The 21216-nt window shown below is 40.6% G+C and overlaps 1 protein-coding gene across 3 annotated transcripts in view; it reads left to right on the top strand.

The window, feature by feature from the left end:
* The window catches only part of zc3h7a (zinc finger CCCH-type containing 7A), a 71073-nt gene extending 60768 nt beyond the window's left edge, over window positions 1-10305 (top strand). For all 3 annotated transcript variants that reach the window (XM_055651729.1, XM_055651728.1, XM_055651727.1), the window contains 6 exons: window positions 1939-2072; window positions 4222-4327; window positions 4408-4516; window positions 5466-5593; window positions 7875-8038; window positions 9273-10305. In XM_055651729.1, the coding sequence (XP_055507704.1) occupies window positions 1939-2072; window positions 4222-4327; window positions 4408-4516; window positions 5466-5593; window positions 7875-8038; window positions 9273-9462 (831 nt within the window). In that variant the 3' untranslated portion in view covers window positions 9463-10305. The remainder of the gene's footprint in view (window positions 1-1938; window positions 2073-4221; window positions 4328-4407; window positions 4517-5465; window positions 5594-7874; window positions 8039-9272) is intronic.
* Window positions 10306-21216: the final 10911 nt, after the last annotated feature.

The following is a 21216-nucleotide window of genomic DNA, read 5'->3' on the forward strand; positions in this document are numbered from 1 at the left end:
TACAGTGCAGAGAATAATGATTATTCTTCATATGATTGTCTTACAAACTTGCTATCTTGTAATGACAATTGGCTGACAAAGGTTTTCGGGAAGTAAAAGACTTCCGAAACAATTTCGAAACAAATGAAAATGTTAACTGTGAAGAGAAAATTGGATGCATATATCCAAATACAATTGAGTCTCAAATTTTTAAATCATTTATTTGGGTCTTTAATATTTTTGTGATAACCTGTGTATGCATATTTGTAATAAAAATTCTGTTCATTAACTTGTCACCCTATGATTCATCACGTTGGATTTACTCCTAAAAGAATAATTATAAGCAAATGGAAGAGGATTTACTATACTTTAATGGATTATAAACAGCTATTTTTGCAGAATATTAACCGTCATACACATCTCAATGTAACAGTGATCTTTTTCACAGTTTGACCTGTTTGCTCCTTTTCTCTTGTACATGTTCTTAATCCAATCTAGAAATGCAGTAAAATTGGGTTTATAACTTGATCCAGTCAATTGCTGTTTAAACCATGTGCCTCAGAACTCAAGATGGACCCTTGAATATAATTTCAAATATGTACATTTGTTCCTACACCACGAATATGTGAAATGACCATTGCAGTTGCACGATGGAGTGCCAGTTGTTCTAAGCTGACTACACCCATTTCTGTGGAATTTCAGAACAAGGAGAAGCCTTCAAACTGCTGTGCACCCATTTCTCTTGTTCTATTGCAGTCTCGCATGGATTCCTGCTAACATAGGCCTACAAACCTCTGAAATTTTGCCACAGACTGGTGTCCTGGAAATTTAGGATTTCCAAGTGTGTGTGTGTGTGTCGTTATCGAAGCAGATATTGTACATTCCACTATTACCAGTGTTGCTAAATTATTTAGGTAGGTGGGTGGGGTCTAAGTGTTAAAATTACTCTGGAAATTAGCATTTTTACTTGATTGCGGTTGCTTGATACAATAGTCAAACCATTCATTTTATGTAGGCCGGAACAATTGCTAACTAATACCAGATGGTAAATTCTCACAGAATTATATCACTAGTTTTACCGCAGTCAAGAGCATGCCTTCACACTTTGAATTCAGTCAGTAATGCAATTTACAACCACCCATTTTGAGATTAGAGGAAGGTTATAAATCCCAACTGTGCCTAATTATTCAGATACTGAAAGCAATTGCAATAGTTGAAAAGGATTGCCCTCTCCCAATCATATTCCTTCATTATAAGTTATTGGAATTCTAGAAATTTTAGCACAGAGTAGGAACATTAAGTTCATCCATTAATTTTTGCTGGATACTACCCAGTATTGAAGATGTCTCATCTAACTATGAATGATTGGGGAGAAGGCAGGATAATGGGGTTGAGGGAAAGATAGGTCAGCCATGATTGAATGGCTAAGTAGTCTTGATGGACTGAATGGCCTAATTCTGCTCCTATAACATGGGAACTTTTTTTTCCTAATATTCAACCCTGCTGCAGGAGTTTAACTAGCAGGATTATTTCGGACACCATAATATTGGAAAACATTAAACTGATGAACCATGCACATACTATTGAATTTAGACTTTAGGGATACAGCACGGAAACAGGCCCATCGGCCCACCGAGTCCGCGACGACCAGCGATTACCCTTTACATTAACACTATCCTACACACACTTCACATTTTTTTTACCGTAACCAATTAACGTACAAACCTGTACATCTTTGGAGTATGGGGAGGAAACCAGATCACCTGGAGAAAACCCACACAGCCGCAGAGAGAAAATACAAACTCCTTACAGACAGCATCCGTGGTCAGGATCAAACCCTTGATGCTGTAAGGCGGCAACTCTACCGCTGAACCACTATGTCATCCGTATCTTAGAGTATTGTTTTGTCGGATTTGAAGTGAATGATCAGTGATTTGTTTTTTTTAAATTATTTTTAAGGTACCTGTTGGTGTATCGAAATTTAAGAACCCCAACTTAAAGCTGATGTTTGTGTGTGGACAGTGCTGGGGGAATGGACAGGTCAGTGAGCCAGACAAGAACAGAAAATACTGCAATACTAAAGCAAGACATCTGTAAGTAGTTAGATCATCGTTGTTAAATGAGGTTTCTTGAGTAATTGCACTGTAGCATTATAGACATTTGTGCAATAATGTATTGATTGCTTTTATTGTAACATGTAAATTTGAAAGTATGTTTGGATTGTGCAAGAAACTGTGACCATTTAAAGCAGGGATTAGATTAGCTGCAGTGGGTGTGATATTATAATTTGTTACTTCATTAAAATTATGACACTAGATAATAACCTGATGCTTGAAGTGGAAATGTTTTCTAAATATAAATTTGCTACAGTTATTTCTCTGATTAGTGTTACAATGACATTGGGCCATAATGATAGGTGAATAAACAGCATCCATTGAATTGCATTTGCCTTAGTTGATACAACAGCAATTATGTTTTCCCCCCCATTCATAATTGGTGTGCATCAGCATTCTCGACACTCGTGATATACGAGAGAACAGGGCAAGTTGGATCTGAACTAATCTCATTGAAGGATTTTGAAAGAAATGGTGCAAAGACAGAACAGCATCCTTAAATTAGAATGATACATTATAATTGAATTGGATAGAAAAAAGAAATTGAGAGATACGGAAAAATGGCAATAGAGATGTGGGGAAAATTGTGCAAAAATGTAGGAAAACAAAATCTAAATCTTCAACAATTAGATTTGATGGACTGAAACTTTAGCAGTTAATTTTCAATAATTTGCAATCAGTAACATGTCAGTTGAAAGCTGCTTTGATATGAAGCTGCATGGCTTTATTTCCTATGGCAAAATTGCTTTATGCTAGCATGGAAATAAGGAGATACTTGCCAGTGATGATATTGGAATGGAGGGGCAGAGTGAAGATAATTGTAAGGCATTGTATATCTGCAGCAACACTTTGATTACTACAATTTACTGCACATTTATCTCATCTGAGTGAGACATGACATTAATGCATAAATAATACAGTGCCAGTGGTCTTGCTGTTACATTAAATAGTTTTGAGACTTCATATATAATAAATTAGTGGGTCCTGATATACAGTGTAGCCATAGGTTAGGGCAGCTTGGTTATTCGTCCTCACAAAATTCACAAATCATTACCAAAGAATTTAAAACACAAATTAAAAAAATGGACTCTTAAGGAATTTGTGGGGATGGTGGAAAGTTAACTAAACACAATACAAAAGAAGAAACAAATGTTGTCTATTTTTGTCAAGGGTTCATGTTATGTAACATTGCAATAAGGCTGTTTACTAGGAACAAGATGTCCATAACACAGGAGTGTACAGTGGTAGTATTGGAGGCAGTCCAAATGTGATTCACAGGACTAATTTTGGGGATGAGAGTATTGTCCTATCATGAGAGGCTGAATAGGTTGGGGTCTGTGTTCTTTAGAGTGTAGAAGACATGAGGGTGATCTCATTGAAACATATAACATCAGTTGAGGTTGTGACAGGATTTTCACCGCTGGGAGGGTCTTGAACGAGAGGCTTAGTTTCGAGTTGAAGGGCTTGTTGTTTAAACCTGTGAAACTCTTTCTCCCAGAGGGCAATGAATCACCACAATTATCTATCTCCAAAAAGTTGTGGAGGCCAACCCATTTGAAGTATTTAAAGCAGAGATGGGTACAATTTTTAACCATCGGGGAACTGAGAATTTTTAGGGACTGGTGTAAAAGGAGGATTGAGATTAGGGACAGATCTGTCATGTTCATCTTGAATGGCAGGACAGACTTGGAAGGCCCCGTGGCAAAATCCTGTTCTTATTTTATGTGTTCAGAGAACACTAAATTCCTGTTTCTTCCCCTGACCCAAGATGTGAAGCTTGTTTGTCAAATAGGAAAATACATAGCAGTACCTGGAGTTTTTCAGAAGGAACTGCAGATGCTGGAAAATCAAAGGTACACAAAACTTCAGACTTCAGTCTGAAGAAGGGTTTTGGCCCGAAACGTTGCCTATTTTCTTTGCTCCATAGATGCTGCTGCACCCGCTGAGTTTCTCCAGCATTTTTGTGTACCCTGGAATTTTTAATATTGACTTTATCAAAGCACCAGTCATAACTATCTGCTGTACTTTAATTATCATGAAAAAAAATACCAATATGTAATAGCCATATGCTACTGGAAATGAAATATTGTAATATCTTTGCAAACATGTTTTTTAAAACCTGTTAAAGTTGGACCAAAGAGCGTCGTGTGCTTCTAGTGATGTCCAATGAACGTAAAAAGTGGACAACTATACGCCCTTTTCCATCAAAGAAACCAATTCCACAACAATTTGATGTAAGTGTTTTTATTATGATCATTAAATACGTAAATATCAATGCAAATGAAGCATCTTTAGTTTCATCTTTCTGTTACAGTTATGCGTGCATATAGCTAAAGGAAAGAAATGTGGGTACATTGGGAACTGCTCCTTTGCCCACAGTCTCGAAGAAAAAGACATGTGGACCTATATGAAAGACAATAGCCGTAAGTGTAGACAAAAACTTTACTTATCTCTGTACTTTTCAAAACAGCTTTAAAACCTGTAATCATGTAAATCAAGTATTATTCTTAAGAGTAATCCTTTTTTAATTGTTAAGCAGCACAGGAACAGGCCCTTGGCCCACAATGTCCGTGCTGAACATGCTGCAAGTAAAACTAATCACATCTGCCAGCATGTGATCCAAATCCCTCCATTACCTGCATATGCATGTGCCTATCCAAAAGCCTCTGGAATGCCACTGTCGTTTCTGCCTCCACAACCACTCGAATGAAAGAGAGAGAGAGAGAGCAAGACACTTCTGCTATGGGGCCTACAATTACTGTGATTTCCACAGACATATTTTTCCTATTCAAAATACCGTACAGTTCATACTTTGGACCTACAGCGTGTAAACAGGCCCTTCGGCCCACCGGGTCCGTGCCGACCAACGACCGCACCGTACACTTACACTAACCTACACATAGGGACAATGAATGTACAATTTATAGAAGCCAATTAACCTACAAACCTGCACGGCTTTGGATTGTGGGAGGAAACCAGAGCAACTGGAGAAAACCCACACGGTCACAGGGAGAATGTGCATACTCCGTACAGACAGCATCTGGTCTCTGGTGCTGTAAGGCAACAACTCTATCGCTGAGCCACTGTGCCACTCATTGGAACGTACAGTATAAATCAAAGTGCTATGATACCATCTCATTCATAAAAAATATAAGAAACAGCAGCCAGGGTAGGCAGTACAGTGTTGCGAGCATGCTGCACCGTTGTATAAGGTCAAGGCTGCTCCTGTATTTTGAGTTGCTTTTCCGTCTGATCATCGCATACTATAATCCTTTCAGTGTTCAATAGTCGAAAATTAAAAAGTTTAACTGCTGCTGCTTGGTCACCTTCTAAATTTATTTCTAATTATATAATTTTAATTTTAATTATCAGTCTTAGATATGGAACAGCTATATGAAAAGTGGCTGAAGAGCCACGAGCCAGAGAAAGAAGAAACAGCTTCTGTACCAAAGGAAAATGGGAAGCAGATACACATGCCTACGGACTATGCTGACCTTGCGGTAAGTGATTGATTAATAGTAAGTACTTAACAGATCGTTTGCTGGTTCTGAGCAGATTTATTTAAAAAGTGATAAAAAAGAATGCAAACTTAATTTTGCAATATTGACCGATGCTATAATGATACATTAACAATTTAATTTATGCAACATACTGTACATTTGAAGTACTTTATTGTCCATCATAGCCCATAAACTTACTTGGTTGCAACTACTTAAAATCTCAATAGTCTAGTCGCTATCAAAGAAAAATTGGCCATACAGCTGGTTTATAACTTTGTGCTAGGTGTGCATATTATTGATGAATTCACCTCTGAATACTAATGACTACTGCACTCATTAATTCTGGAATCATTTTTAGCTGAAGGTTAATCTCCACTTGGTATCAACAAACTCTATTTCTTCCTCATTACTAGGATGTCAAAATAAAGTGCATTTTTATTTTAAATCTATGCAACTGAATGGCTTGACGGAGATGAAACAGATGCAGCCAACTGGGTCTAGCTCAATTCAGTTACTTGGTTGGGGGGACAAGTTGGGCTGAAGAGCTTGTTTCATACTGTACAACAGGAATATTCTCTCTTGGCTTGCTTGGTGATGTGACCCTCAAGATGCTTCCCAACCTCAAATCTTTCCAGGTTGTATGTGAATTTTTGATTCAAAAAGTTATCTTTATAATAATAATAATAATAATAATAATACTAATAACTTCATTTATAGAGCACTTTAAAAACAACAACTGTTGCAACAAAGTGCTGTACATGACTAATCATGGACAAAAAATTATTACACGACAATTAAAACACTAGAAGAGAAAGTAAAAAACAATAAAATTAAAAACATTAAAAGCACTAAAACAGGAGCAAAGTTTCAAGCAGGGTCAAAAGCCAAGGAATATAAATGTGTTTTAATACTGGTTTTGAAGATGGACAGTGAGGGGGCCTGTCTGATGTGCAACGGCAGAGTGTTCCATAGCGCCGGAGCAGCAACAGAGAAGGCTCTATCTCCTCTGAGCTTCCGCTTAGACCTCGGTACCTCCAGGAGCAGCTGATCAGCTGACCTGAGGCACCAGGTTTATACTTTTGCTTACAATTTTTTCTTTTTAAATTACTCTTTAATACGACACATTGGTAACGAGAAAGCGATGACGTTTAATTTTACCAGAACTAGCTACATTTGGAAATTAACTTTCAACTATTAATGATCACAATGATGCATGAATTCAGAAGTCGTATTACTAAACACATTCGGAGGTGTAAATTCCAACAATATTTAAGAAATATTTAGACAAACGTTTGAATTGGCAAACATTGAAAGCCACAGACAGAGTGCTAGTAAACAGGATTAGCACAGATGCATATAGATTATAGATTATTATTAGAGTATGGTATAGATAATTGGCCCCCATTGCCACATCTTTGTCGTAAACGTCCAGTCTCTTTACACCTCCATCCCGTACCAGGAAGGTCTCAACAGCTCTGGTTCTCCCTTGAACAGATCAATTTCTCTCTGCTAACACTCACCTCCGCCTGGCGGGGCGGAACGTCCTAACGCTCAACAATTTCTCTTCAATCTTCTGTCTTTTCATCTCTGGCCTTTGTCCAACCATCTGCCTGTCAACAACTCCCCTCGCCAGTATCCACCTATTACCTGCTAGGCTTTGTCCTGCCCTCTCTTCCAGCTTTCTCGCCCCCCCCCCCCCCCCCCCCCCCCCCCACCTCACAATCAGTCTGGCGAAGGATCACGACCCAAAATGTCACTTATCCATGTTCTCCAGAGATGCTGCTGCCCCACTGTGTTACTATAGCACTGTTTCTTTGCAAATCAGCATCTGCTATTTCGAAACTTTGTTGGTGTTGCAATTGATGTGGGAGGCTACATGGCCTGTTTTTGTACTATAAAGCTCAATGGTATTCAGGATGGTATAACTTGGTGTTCTCACTAGTAAATGGTACAATTTGAGATTTTAATATTGAAGAAAAATATTCAAATCCCACTTCATCTTTCTGTTTTTAGACTGATATGAATGTTTTTCTAAAATTGACTGATTCCAACTGTTCTGAGCTTCTGCTCTGCCTGGTTAGTGCTCCCATCCATTTTCCAGAAACATTGTATTGATTTTGTTCATTTATTAGCCATTATACTTTTTCTCCAGACAAAAAAAAAGATAGTGTTCTCTCTTATCTCCTTTTGCTCCTACTTTTAATGCTCCTCCCTTCCAGTTGTTGTGTTTTTAACGCTGCAATGCCTTTAAAGGAAATTACTATTGTTTTTTCTCCCAAAGACTGGCTATCATTGTTGGCTGTGTGGGAAGAACTGCAACAGCGAGAAACAGTGGCAGCAGCATATAACCTCGGAGAAACACAAAGAGAAAGTTTTTAGCTGTGAAGATGATCAAAACTGCTGGCAACATCGCTTTCCAACAGGACAATTCATTGTTTGCGAAATGTAAGTATCAGTTTAATGCATGTTTTATACAATATATCATAACATTGGTTTTGTCTTAAAGTTATTTCAGTCATTCAATTAACCAAAACCATATCCGAGTAAAGATTCAATGTTTTTTAACCATTCAGTCTTTACAATAGACAATAGGTGTAGGAGAAGGCCATTCGGCCCAGCACTGCCATTCACTGTGATCATGGCTGATCATCCACAATCAGTATCCCGTTCCTGCCTTCTCCCCATATCCCTTGACGCTATCTCGGGAATTAACCTTGTGAACCTTTACTCCGATTATAATGGCAGCAATAATATTTAAATAAAATAAAACTACATACAGCATCATATACATACAGAACCATGCACTTCATGGTTCTCTAGTATAATTTATGCATCTTTCGTGGAGCAGTCACAGTTAATGCCATTTCAAACAATGCTGTGTGATTATTACCTGTCAATTCCTTGATGCCCATTTCTTTCAATTGGCCACGTGTTGTGGATATGTCCTGCAATGCAAAATTTATTGTCACATTTAATGAGCTTTATTGCTTAATGTTACTTCCATTACTGTTTTCATTAAACTAATTGCCAGTGAGGGACAGTCATTTTTAAAATCCTATTAGTGCACCCACAGTAAACACAATTATGTCCAAATTGATGCAAAAATCATTACCAAGTAAGGATTTTAAGAATTATAATAATAATATTGGAATTGTGATTTTAAAAAATATTTAAATGCCAAATACTACATTGGTTCTTCAATTCTAATTCGATGCAATTATCCACATCTTGTGTTTCCCGGTTTTGTGGTGGATTTGTGTCTCCTTTGTGATGTCCACCCCCTCACCAAACATCTGCATCACTGGTTTTACATATATATCCTATACAAATACTATTTGGACTTTAGAGATACAGCGGCGATCAGCAATCACCCCGTACACTAGCACTCTCCTACACACTAAGGCCAATTTTTACAGAAGCCAATTAACCTACAAACCTGCACATCTCTGGAAAGTGAGAGGAAACCAGAGCACCCGGAGAAAACCCGCGTGGTCACAGGGAGAGCGTACAAACTCCATACAGACAGCACCCGTAGTCAGGATCGAAGCCGGATCTCTGCTGCTGTGAGCAGCAACTCTACCGCTGTGCCACCCAAAATTAAGATTTGCCCAATATTTCAAAGCAATTTGTTAAGAAAAATAAACTATTAATTAGTTTAATGTGTTGATGTTGATTGCAGGCACCTGGCTGGTACTTGTGTGGATAAAGAGAATTGCCAACTTGCCCATAGTGAAGCAGAATTGCAAGAATGGATGGATCGAAGAGAAGTTCTAAAACAGAAACTAGCCAAAGCCAGAAAAGACCATTTGATTGCCCCAGATGATGACGACTTCGGCAAATTTGATTTTTTGATTAAAGAATTAAATTAATATAATAATCATGGAATGTTCACATTATCAGATATGTATTGGAAATTGCCATCTCAATTGAAACTGAAGCTAAGAAGCATATAGCAGTAATTCTTTGAATTACCTCCTGCTTTACTTTCCTACAGTAATGATTGCTGTGGTCTTGTGAAAGTGGCATATGGTAGAGGGCAGGAGCACAGCGGTATTCCCTGCACGTTGGCACGGTATTGTATGGCCATTGACGATGTTCGTGAAAGCTGCTACCTTATTTCAAGATGACACGCAGCTCAACAATACAAATGGGAAATATTGCAATGGAACACATTTTTATGATACTCTTTATAATGTCATAGGAATACATTTCAAATCTCCTAGAGATATAGGAAAAGCTTAAGATTTTTATGAATATGACTCAAAGATTATTGTCGTAAGCACATTGAGTTTGCAAAATAGGAACAGCAGAGGAATTGGGATCAATAATGCGGAAAAGCAATTTTGAAAGATTTTAATGGTTCAGAGATGCAAAGTTATCATCATTGAATGTGTTAGAACAATAGGATACTATTTATGATAACATTTCTTTCTTCTTGAATAATACACTTTAAACAAAGTCATTCATCAGTATACAGGATGAATGGATATACATTTTACCAGCATCCTCTATTGGCAATAGGGAAATGGGTGTTAAAGAACAGCATAAAATAATTTGGTTTCTGGACTAAAACCTATTATGTTTTGGTTTTATATATATTGCTTGCTATTTAAATGTTGATTTCCTTTTAAAATTACGTGAACTGCCAGTTGGCAAAAATTATATGGACCAATAATGTCATTAATAAAGAATATGAAATGGTTTACATTTTATACATTGTTAGAGTGAATATTATCATGCCTTGGAATTATATTCTCCTTTTTACCTGCTTTAAAAATCTATCTTTTTTTCTAACTGTTTTATAATGCCATGCTTTGTATTTGTGCCTTATTCTTTGTCCCATTCCAACTTACACCCATCCATATCAGTGTATCATCTGCTAACCCACCCTCCCTCCTGGTTCACCTGGGACGGTAAGTTGATAAGACGCAGGAGCAGAATTAGGCTATTCGGCCCATTGCGTCTACTCTGTCATTTAATCATGGCTGATCTATTTTTCCCTCTCAACCCCATTCTCCTGCCTATTCCCCCATAACCCTTGACACCCGTACTAAGTAAGAATCTGTCAATCCCTGGCTTAAAAAATACCCAATGACTTGGCCTCCACAGCCGTCTCAATTTTTTAATTCAATTTAATTGTCATTTGGACCCCTTGTCTGTGGCAATGAATTGCAGATTCACCACCCTCTGACTGAAGAAATTCCTCCTCATCTCCTTTCTAAGATTCAAGATTCAAGATAGATTTAATTGTCACATGTGCCAGATGGCACAGTGAAATGAATTCCCATACAGCCATACAATAAAAATAAACAGGACTCAACACACTATAGAATTTAACACAAAACATCCCCACACAGCAGAATCAAAGTTTCCCACTGTGTGGGAAGGCACCAAAGTCAGTCTTCTTCCTCCACTGTTTCCCGTGGTCAGGGCCTCCCCAAGCCCTCCGCAGTTGCAGCTACGGGCGGCCCGATGTCCAGGACCTCTCGCTGGGATGATAAGGTACCTCCCTTTGTTCTGAGGCTTTGCCCTCTGGTCTGAGACTCTCTCACTAGTGGAAACATCCTCTCCACATCCACTCAATCCAGGCCTTTCACTATACGATACGATAAAACTTTATTCATCCCCAGAGGGAAATTGGTCTGCCAGCAGTCACAACACACAAGGTGCATATTCAAATTAAAAGTGCAAAAAAAAAAGAAAAGGACAAGCGACTGTTGACCGGCCTCCTGCTGTGTGAACAGAGTATTGCCCAGAACGAACGCAGGCTTATCCCCCGGGCAGAGGATTGTAAACTAGAGTGCCCCCTCCCCTCACGCCACGCCGGGTCCTCCATTGTTCTTAACGGCGGGTCCCCATCATCGGGTGGATCGGCCGCACGCGCACGGCTCCCCGGGACTATTCTGTAAGTTTCAATGAGATTCGTCTTCATCGTTCTAAACTCCAGTGAGTACCGGCCCAGTGCTGTCAAACGCCCATCATGCATTAACCCAGTCATTTCCAGGATCATTCTTGTAAACCTCCTGTGAATACACTCCAATGCCAGCACATTGTTCCTCAGATATGGAGCCCAAAACTGCTCACAAGTGCCTGGGTTCAGCTGGGAACAGCATGTTTACAGTGCAGCATCATGTGAGTGCATGTTTACAACGTTTGGAAGAACAGATGCGGCAGAGAGGAAATGCTGAAAATACTCAGCAGTTTTGGCAGTATCAAAGAAGAAAGAAATTGGTTTCACATTGATGACATTTCTTTGGAAAGGTTAAAAATAAAAAATGAAGCCACTTATAAGTTGCAGGAAAGGGGGGAGGGGGTAATTGAAAAGAGTCAAGGAGAGAACGCAAAGTGCTGGAGTAACTCAGTGGGTCAGGCAGCATCTCTGGAGAACATGGAACATGGGTATCCATGTTCTTCAGATATGCTGCCTGTGTCAGATCATGTACAGAGTTACTCCGGCACTGTGTCCTTTTTTCGTAAACCAGCATCTGCAGTTCTTTGTAGAAAAGAACTGCAGATGCTGGTTTAAATTGAAGGTAGACACAAAATGCTGGGGTAACTCAGCGGGACAGGCAGCATCTCTGGAGAGAAGGAATGGGCGACGGTTTGGGTCGAGACCCTTTGTTTCTATAGTCAGCGAGGATCTTGCAAAGGATGGAGACGAGGAGAGTGGGAATGGCACAAATGATTGCAGTGATGGTTGTATGTGAGTGGATGATAGGTGGTCTGTGGAGTGCCAAACATGGAATGATAAAATTACTTGCTAAAATAAAAATTAAGAACACTATAAAATGTTGAATTGCTGGATGAGCCTTGGATGATTCAAGCTGGGAGCACTAGCAGTGCCACCTAGTGTTGAATTGGTACGGATGATGTGTAATTGCAGTTGGCCAAAAAATCTGAAACATTAAATAGAGACTCTTTATTTAAATAAAGTATCTATATACAAAAAATCAGCAGAATGCACAGTAACATCAACTGTTTATACACCAAAACGTGATTACCAGAATGCTGCCTGGCTTAGAGGGTTTCAAGTACAGGGAGAGGTTGAATGGGCTTGAATTGTCAAACACAAGGACATAGCTATAAGATGAGAAGGGGCAGATTTTTTACACAGAAAGTTGGGGGGGGTGGGGGGGGAGGTTGGAGGCTGGAATGCATTCCTCAGGGTAGTGTGGAGGCAAATATGATAGTGGCATTTGAGAGACTTTCAGATGGGCATAAGGACGTACAGGAAAGAGATATGGATCATGTACAGGCAGATTGGATCAATTTAGCTTGGCATCACATTTAGCACAAACATTTGGGGCCGATGGACCTGTTCCTGTGCTGTACTGTTCTATGTTTTATATCTAACCAATGTGCCTCTTGACTCACCACATAGCAATGAGTCAGATGAAGGAATTATGAGTTGGCACCAATACTACTGTTGTCAAGCCTTCCTAATGAGTTGGAACTGAAGAGAACAAGGTAGCAAAATGTAGTCCCCTGTCTGCTTTCCGCAGAGACCGCTCCCTTCGTAACTCCCTGGTCAATTCGTCCCTTCCCTCCCAAACCACCATCTCTCCAGGCACTTTCTCTTGCAACTGCAAGAAATGCTACACTTGTTGCTTTACCTCCCACCCTTGACTCCATTCAAGGACCCAAGCAGTCTTTCCAGGTGCAGCAGAGGTTCACCTGCACCTCCTCCAACCTCATCTATTGCATCCGCTGCTCTAGATGTCAGCTGCTCAGTGAGACCAAGTGTAGGCTTGGTGATCGCTTCGCCGAACATCCTCCGCTCAGTTTGCAATAACCAACCTGATCTCTGGTGGCTCAGCACTTCAACTCCCCCTCCCATTCCGAATCTGACCTTTCTGTCCTGGGCCTCTTCCATGGCCAGAGTGAGGACCACCATAAATTGGAGGAGCAGCACCTCATATTTCACCGGCAGTTTCCACCCAGCGGCATGAACATTGCCTTCTCTCAGGTAGTCCCTACTTTCTCCTCCCCTTCTCAGCTCTCCTTCAGCCCACTGGCTCCTCCTCTTCCTTTCTTTCGTCCCGCCCCCCCCCCCCCCCCCCCCCCCCCCCAACCTCACATCAGTCTGAAGAAGGGTTTCGACCAGAAACGTCACCTAGTTCCTTCGCTCCATAGCTGCTGCCTCCACCCCGCTGAGTTTCTCCAGCATTTTTGTCTACAAAATGTAATCGCCTCTTTAGCTGCATGGGAATAACGACATCACAATTATAGATTCCAAATCATACAGCACAGACATTTTTTTTTGCCCAACATTACCATTTGACCACGTCCAAGAATCAGTCATGGGTGAGTTGAGTTCTTTGGTCGTTATAATGAATGACAAATAATATGGATTTCTTTATGGAATTTACAGATTTTTAAAGGTATCATCTATATATCATCTGTAGAAGGCAGGAACGGGGTACTGATTGGGGATGATCAGCCATGATCAGATTGAATGGCGGTGCTGGCTCGAAAGGCCGAATGGCCTACTCCTGCACCTATTGTCTATTGTCTATATTTTTAAATCCTTCCATAAACTCACCCTTCCCAATCTCTAATCCAGGAAATCTGTTTTCTGCCAATTCTGGTCTCTCAAGTGTCCTTGAATACACTATTGCTCCACTATTGATCCTTTCAGAAAATTGGTCCTAACTTCTTCCTTGTTTCAGACCTGGCCTTTCAGTCAAGCAAAGATAGACACACAATGCTGGAGTAACTCAGACGGTCAGGCAGCATCTCTGGAGAAGAAGAATAGGCGACGTTTCGTTCAGAGACCCTTCTCAGACATAAGGAAGGATCTTGACGCGAACATAGCCTATTCCTTTTCTCCAAAGATGCTGCCAGACCTGCTGAGTTACTCCAGCATTGTGTGTCTATCTTTGGTGTAAACCAGCAACTGCACTTCCTTCCTACACTTTTAGTCAGGCATTTGGTCACCCGATTCCAACTCTGTCCTGATTGTGCAGCTCTTTTTTTTTGTAATTGCTCCTTAAAAGCAATTGCCATGATACGTTAACAATTATATAAAAATGGAAGGCCATGTGTGATGGTTTAAATAATTTGCAAGTGCGACAATAGAAAATGTGTATTTAACTTCTTAATGCTATAAATCATGGTAACTATTCAAAGGGATCAAGACAGGTTTGAGATGTATAATAGTTATTGACAGGGCCAGCTACAGCAGTGCCCAAAAAGCTGGTTGCATCTAAGATGACGAATGATTGATGATGAAGTTTGATGACGAATGATTTTGCCAATGGATGCTTCACCACTTGTGTATTAACCACAGCAGGCCATCAAATTTATTCTTGACAACACCTTTCTTTAATGTAACCAAGAAATAAACTGCTGGAGGAAATCGGTGGGTAAAGCGGCATCTATGGAGGGAAATAGGCAGATGATGGTTCAAGTTGGGTTTCGACCCTCTGACCGATGCAGTCGAGGGGAGAAAGCTGATAATGGTAAGTGGAATGGGTGAGGCAAGAGCTGGCAATTAAGAGGTGTCATCTGGTAGGGAGGGACTGATTGGCAGATAAATCGGGTGGGGGTGAGAAGTTGCAGATGGCAACCAAGACTGGAGGTGATAAGTTGCGAAGCCAAAAGCACGCAAATAGTGAAATCTGAAAAGGAAGGTGGGGAGAAAAATGTGAAAAGAGAGGGAGGAATGGGGGATATAAAGGAATAGGGTGATGAATGAATGGAGGAGAAAGTAACGGGGTAAGTGGAGTGGAAAGAAAGATGTGCGCGAGGTCGTGAGAAGCTAGGTGAAACTTGAATGCAACTTCCACCACCATGGAATGCAGTGCTGGGGAATAAACACGATCGCCAACTCATACACCACACTCAACATGATTGTACATTCCTGTTCTTCACTGGATTAGAAACTTCTACACCTGATGCCATTATGGGATCTTTGGCACCACAATGAATCGAGGTAAAATTCATCATCACATCTTGGCACAATGAAGGATATAATAGTAACTTTAAAGGCAATATGAACACAAATTATTAAAACATGACACAGATTGTAGTATCTCAATCACTTTGTAACTAGGTTACATGATAATAATTCCAATTTTGATAGCAAGAATCAAATTTACTTTAACTCATTAATCTGATCTGCACAAGATGGAGATATGAGTTTGTATTGCAACATGAATTATATTTTAGTTAGTTTCAGTTTAGTTTATTGTTGTGTACTGAGCTATAGTGAAAAGCTTTTGCTGTGCGCTAGCCAGTCAGCGGAAAGACTACATGATTATAATCAAGCCATCCACAGTGTACAGATACATGTTAAGGGAATAATGTTTAGATAAAGGGAATGATGTTATGTAAAAGCACTTGTGTTTGACTTCTTACATTGCTGGAGTCTTCCTGCAATGATGCCAATTAAACTTGCTCAGTAATGTTTATGTTGTAAACTTGTGTTTAAACAGTTATTAATCTTATAGCATAAAGGTAGTTAGTTGCTAAAATATGAAACTAAAGTACAAAATTAAGAACCTGAAATTATAATAATATAGCATGTTAAACTGTTGCTCTGTCCCGAGTTCAGTTTGTTCATGTTTGACATGGAGTCTTACAGCATGGAAACAGGCCCTTCGGCCCAACCTGCCCACGCCAACCAACATTCCCCATGTCCCACCTGTCTGCTTTTGGCCCATTTCCCTCTGAACCTACCCTATCCATGTACCTGTCTAAATGTTTCTTAAACATTGTGATAGTACTTGCCTCGACTACTTCTTCCAATAGCTCGTTAAGTACACCCACCACCCTTTCTTTTGAGCTTTACTTTCTCATTCTATTTTGTTGTTTCCGTCAAACTACGTGTAATTTTAAACTAAAAAATGAAAATCAAAAACTGTTGGAACTCTGAAAAAGAAATATGACAGTGGAAACACTCAGCAGGTCAAATAACTTATGTGGTAAGAGAACCAGACATCATGTTTCCGGTTGAATACTCTGAACTGGCAAATTATTTTTGACCTAGAATGTTAATAGGCAATAGGTGCAGGAGTAGGCCATTCGGCCCTTCGAGCCAGCACATTAACTCGGTTTCTCTTTCCACAGATGCTGCTTGACCAGCTGAGTGTTTCCGGCATCTTCTATGTTAATTTTAAATTTACAGTAACACTCTAACCAAGATATTCGGGACTTGGGTGCTGGACCAGCATATTTTCTAGCATAATTTTAATTAATCCCCAACCCATTTTTAATTTTTTTTTTTTCAGATGTTTATTATTATGGTAAACTTTCTGCGTCCACTGGGAAATTTTAAGGAGGCCTAGGAAATGAGACCCTGGTTAGTTTAAAGACAGTGTGGGTGGGAAATGGGGCCTCAGCAAGTCAGATGGGAGCATGGTAACCATGGCCCTGCTTAGTTTGGTTGAGTTTAGAGACACAGCATGTAAACAGGCCCACCCATTTGATATCTATATATATCAAATCAGTGGTTGAAGGCTCGGGGTATGTAATCCTATACTCCATTCACATAAACCAGACCATTCTCAGACTTTCAGAGCTGGCATTCACTTTGGAATACTGAAACGCATTTTGTAAATGTATTCCCTATTCAGGAACAGTCAAAGGCTCACAAAGCCTGGGTATTGTCCATCTCTAACGGTCCTTGAGAAGCTGGCCATGAGGTGTTTTTCTGGTGAACATGCTCCCACAGTGCTGATGGCTAGGGAGTGCCAGGATGACAATGAAGATCCAGCACCAAGTTTCCAAATCATGATGGGTGGCCACTTAAGTGGGGAATGCGAGTGATCCTAAAATAGGTATTGTCTAATTAACTTTAGTTTAATTTATTGTCACGTGTGCTGAGGTACAGTCAACTATCTGTGTGCTATCCAGTCAGCGGAAAGCCAATACATGATTACTATTGAGCTGTTCACAGTGTACAGATACAGGATAAAGGGAATAACATTTAATGCAAGATAAGGTTCAGTAAAGTCCCATTAAAGATAGTTCAAAGGTTTTCAATGAGGTGGATGGTAGCATAGATCCACTCTCTAGTTGGTGATAGGATGGTTCAGTTGTCTGATTATGGTTGGGAAGAAACTGTCCCTGAATTTGGCGTTTGTGTTTTTACACTTCTGTACCTCTTGTCTGATGGGAGAGAGGAGAAGATGGGGTGACAGAGGTGAGACTCCTCCTTGATTATGCTGGTGGCCTTGCAAGGCAGCATGAATTATAGATGGAGTCAATGGAAGGAAGGTTGGTTTGTGTGATGATATGGGCTGCTTCCACAATTCTCTATAATTTCTTGCTGTCTTGGATGAAGCTACTCCCAAACCATGAGTTGCTGTGATGCATCCTAAGTTCCACAAGTTTGGAGAGGAACTTGGATGGGATAATGGTATTAAAAGCAGAGCTGTAGACTATGAATAGAAGTCTGATGTAGATGTCTCTCTTATTTAGGTGTTCCAGGGATGAGTGTCTGCCAGAGATGACATCAGCCATGGACCTGTTGTGGCGGCAGACGAACTGCAGTGGGTTAAGGTTGCACGGTAGATTCGAATTAATGCATTCCATAACCAGCCTCTCAAAGCACTTAATAATGATGCACATTTTAGTTCAAAGGTCTTTTATTGTCACATGTACCAATTAAGATACCGTGATATTCGATTTACCTTACAGCCAGACTGAAAAAAAACAAGACACACAACTACATAAAAGTTAACGTAAACATCCACCACAGCGGATTCCCCACATTCCTCTGTGATGGAAGGCAATAAAGTCTAATCTTCCGCGGTCCAGGCAGTCGAACCATCAGCAGTCGAGGCGATCGAAGCTCCTGCAGCTGGAGTTTCGAGATAACCAATTTGCAGCAGTTACTAATAATTACCTGTTTATTACACATTTTAAGAATATTTTTTCTGGAACTTGTTTTTCGGCTCAATACAATTGGAGAATTAAGGAACTGCAAATGATGGTTACAGAAAAAGGACACAAAGTGCTGGAGTAATTACCCAAAGTGGGGAATCCAGCATTTAAAAAAAGTCCAGATATGCTGCCAGTCCCGCTGAGTTACTACAGCATTTTTAAAAAAATCCAGAGATCCTGTCTGTCCTGCTGAGTTACTCCAGCATTTTGATGATGCTCTCTTGCACCCAATGCCTGGTCCTCATTGGTGGTAGAGATTGTGGGATTTGCAGATGCTGTCAAGAGTAGTTATGGTGAGTCACTAACATTTTGTAGACAGTACTCACTGCATTTTGTTGATGGTACACACTGTAGCCACAGAACACCTGTATGCCGTGGAAGGAATAATATTTAGGGTGGTTGATGAGATGGTATTCAAAGAGGCTGGATGCTTTATCACTCTCTAGTTGTTGATAGGATGGTCCAGTTGCCTGATAACAGCTGGGAAGAAACTGTCCCTGAATCTGGATATATGCATTTTCACAATTCTGTACCTCTTGCCTGATGGGAGAGTGACTGAGATTTTGCTGATGGCCTTGCTGAGGCACCGTGAAGTGTAGATGGAGTCCGTGGATGGGAAGTTGGTTTGCCTGATGGTCAGTGCCGCATCCCTTACTGTGCTACTGTGCTGAGTAAATCAGCAGGTCAGGTTGAGAAAGTGGATAGGTGACATTTTAGGTCAAGACCATTCTTCAGAGCTTCGGAGAAAGGGTCCCATGTTCTCCTGATATGCTGCCTGACCTGCTGCGTTACTCCAGCACTTTATAGAGTCTGAAGAAGAGTCCTGACCCAAAACATCACCTATCCATGTTCTCCTGATATAGTGAGGCCCAATACAAATTGGAGGAACAGCACCTCATATTTCGCTTGGGCATCTTACAACTCAGCAGTGGCCCAGGGCGATAAGTTGCATCCCAGAGTACTTAAGGAAGTAGCCGCAGAAATAGTGGATGCATTAGTGATAATTTTTCAAAACTCTTTAGATTCTGGAGTAGTTCCTGAGTTCCTGAGGGTAGCTAATGTAACCCCACTTTTTAAAAAGGGAGGGAGAGAGAAAACGGGGAATTACATACCAGTTAGTGTAACATCGGTGGTGGGGAAAATTCTGGAGTCAGTTATTAAAGATGGGATAGCAACACATTTGGAAAGTGGTGAATTCATTGGACAAAGTTAGCATGGATTTATGAAAGGTAAATCATCTGACGAATCTTATAGAATGCTTTTCGAGGATGTAACTAGTAGAGTGGATAAGGGAGAACCAGTGGATGTGTTATATCGGGACTTTCAGAAGGCTTTCGACAAGGCTTTCGACAAGGTCCCACATAAGAGATTAGAATACAAACTTAAGGCACACGGTATTGGGGGTTCAGTATTGATGTGGATAGAGAACTGGCTGGCAGACAGGAAGCAAAGAGTAGGAGTAAACGGGTCCTTTTCAGAATGGCAGGCAGTGACTAGTGGGGTACCGCAAGGCTCAGTTCTGGGACCCCAGCTATTTACAATATATATTAATGATCTGGATGAGGGAATTGAATGCAACATCTCCAAGTTTGCGGATGACATGAAGCTGGGGGGCAGTGTTAGTTGTGAGGAGGATGCTAGGAGGCTGCAAGGTGACTTGGATAGGTTGGGTGAGTGGGCAAATGCATGGCAGATGCAGTATAATGTGGATAAATGCGAGGTTATCCACTTTGGTGGCAAAAACAGGAAAGTAGACTATTATCTGAATGGTGGCCGATTAGGAAAAGGGGAGATGCAACGAGACCTGGGTGTCATGGTACACCAGTCATTGAAAGTAGGAATGCAGGTGCAGCAGGTAGTGAAGAAAGCAAATGGTATGTTAGCATTCATAGCAAAAGGATTTGAGTATAAGAGCAGGGAGGTTCTACTGCAGTTGTACAGGGTCTTGGTGAGACCACACCTGGAGTATTGCGTACAGTTTTGGTCTCCTAATCTGAGGAAAGACATTCTTGCCATAGAGGGAGTACAGAGAAGGTTCACCAGACTAATTCCTGGGATGGCAGGACTTTCATATGAAGAAAGACTGGATAGACTCGGCTTGTACACGCTAGAATTCAGAAGATTGAGGGGATATCTTATATTACAAAATTCTTAAGGGGTTGGACAGGCTAGATGCAGGAAGATTATTCCCGGTGTTGGGGAAGTCCAGAACTAGGGGTCACAGTTTAAGGATAAGAGGGAAGTCTTTTAGGACCGAAATGAGAAAATCATTTTTTACACAGAGAGTGGTGAATCTGTGGAATTCTCTGCCACAGAAGGTAGTTGAGGCCAGTTCATTGGCTATATTTAAGAGGGAGTTAGATGTGGCCCTTGTGGCTAAAGGGATCAGGGGGTATGGAGAGAAGGGAGGGATGGGATACTGGGTTGGATGATCAGCCATGATCATATCGAATGGCGGTGCAGACTCGAAGGGCCGAATGGCCTACTCCTGCACCTATTTTCTATGTTTCTATGAATATTGACTTCTTTAACTTCAAGTAAATCTTACTTTCTCTCCATCCCAACCCCATCCAAGTTCTCTTCTTCTTCTTTTTCTTACGTATGGTGTGCACAGCCTAAAGTTGTCGGACAACTTGTTCTATTTGATCTTATTTGATTGTGCACACCGGGTTGATTGCATTTGTCGAAACAGGGCGGGCCACGTGAAGGTTGCAATCTCCCACTCCATCCAAGTT

The sequence above is a fragment of the Leucoraja erinacea genome, chromosome 20, assembly GCF_028641065.1.
Source record: "Leucoraja erinacea ecotype New England chromosome 20, Leri_hhj_1, whole genome shotgun sequence".
NCBI lineage: Eukaryota > Metazoa > Chordata > Chondrichthyes > Rajiformes > Rajidae > Leucoraja > Leucoraja erinaceus.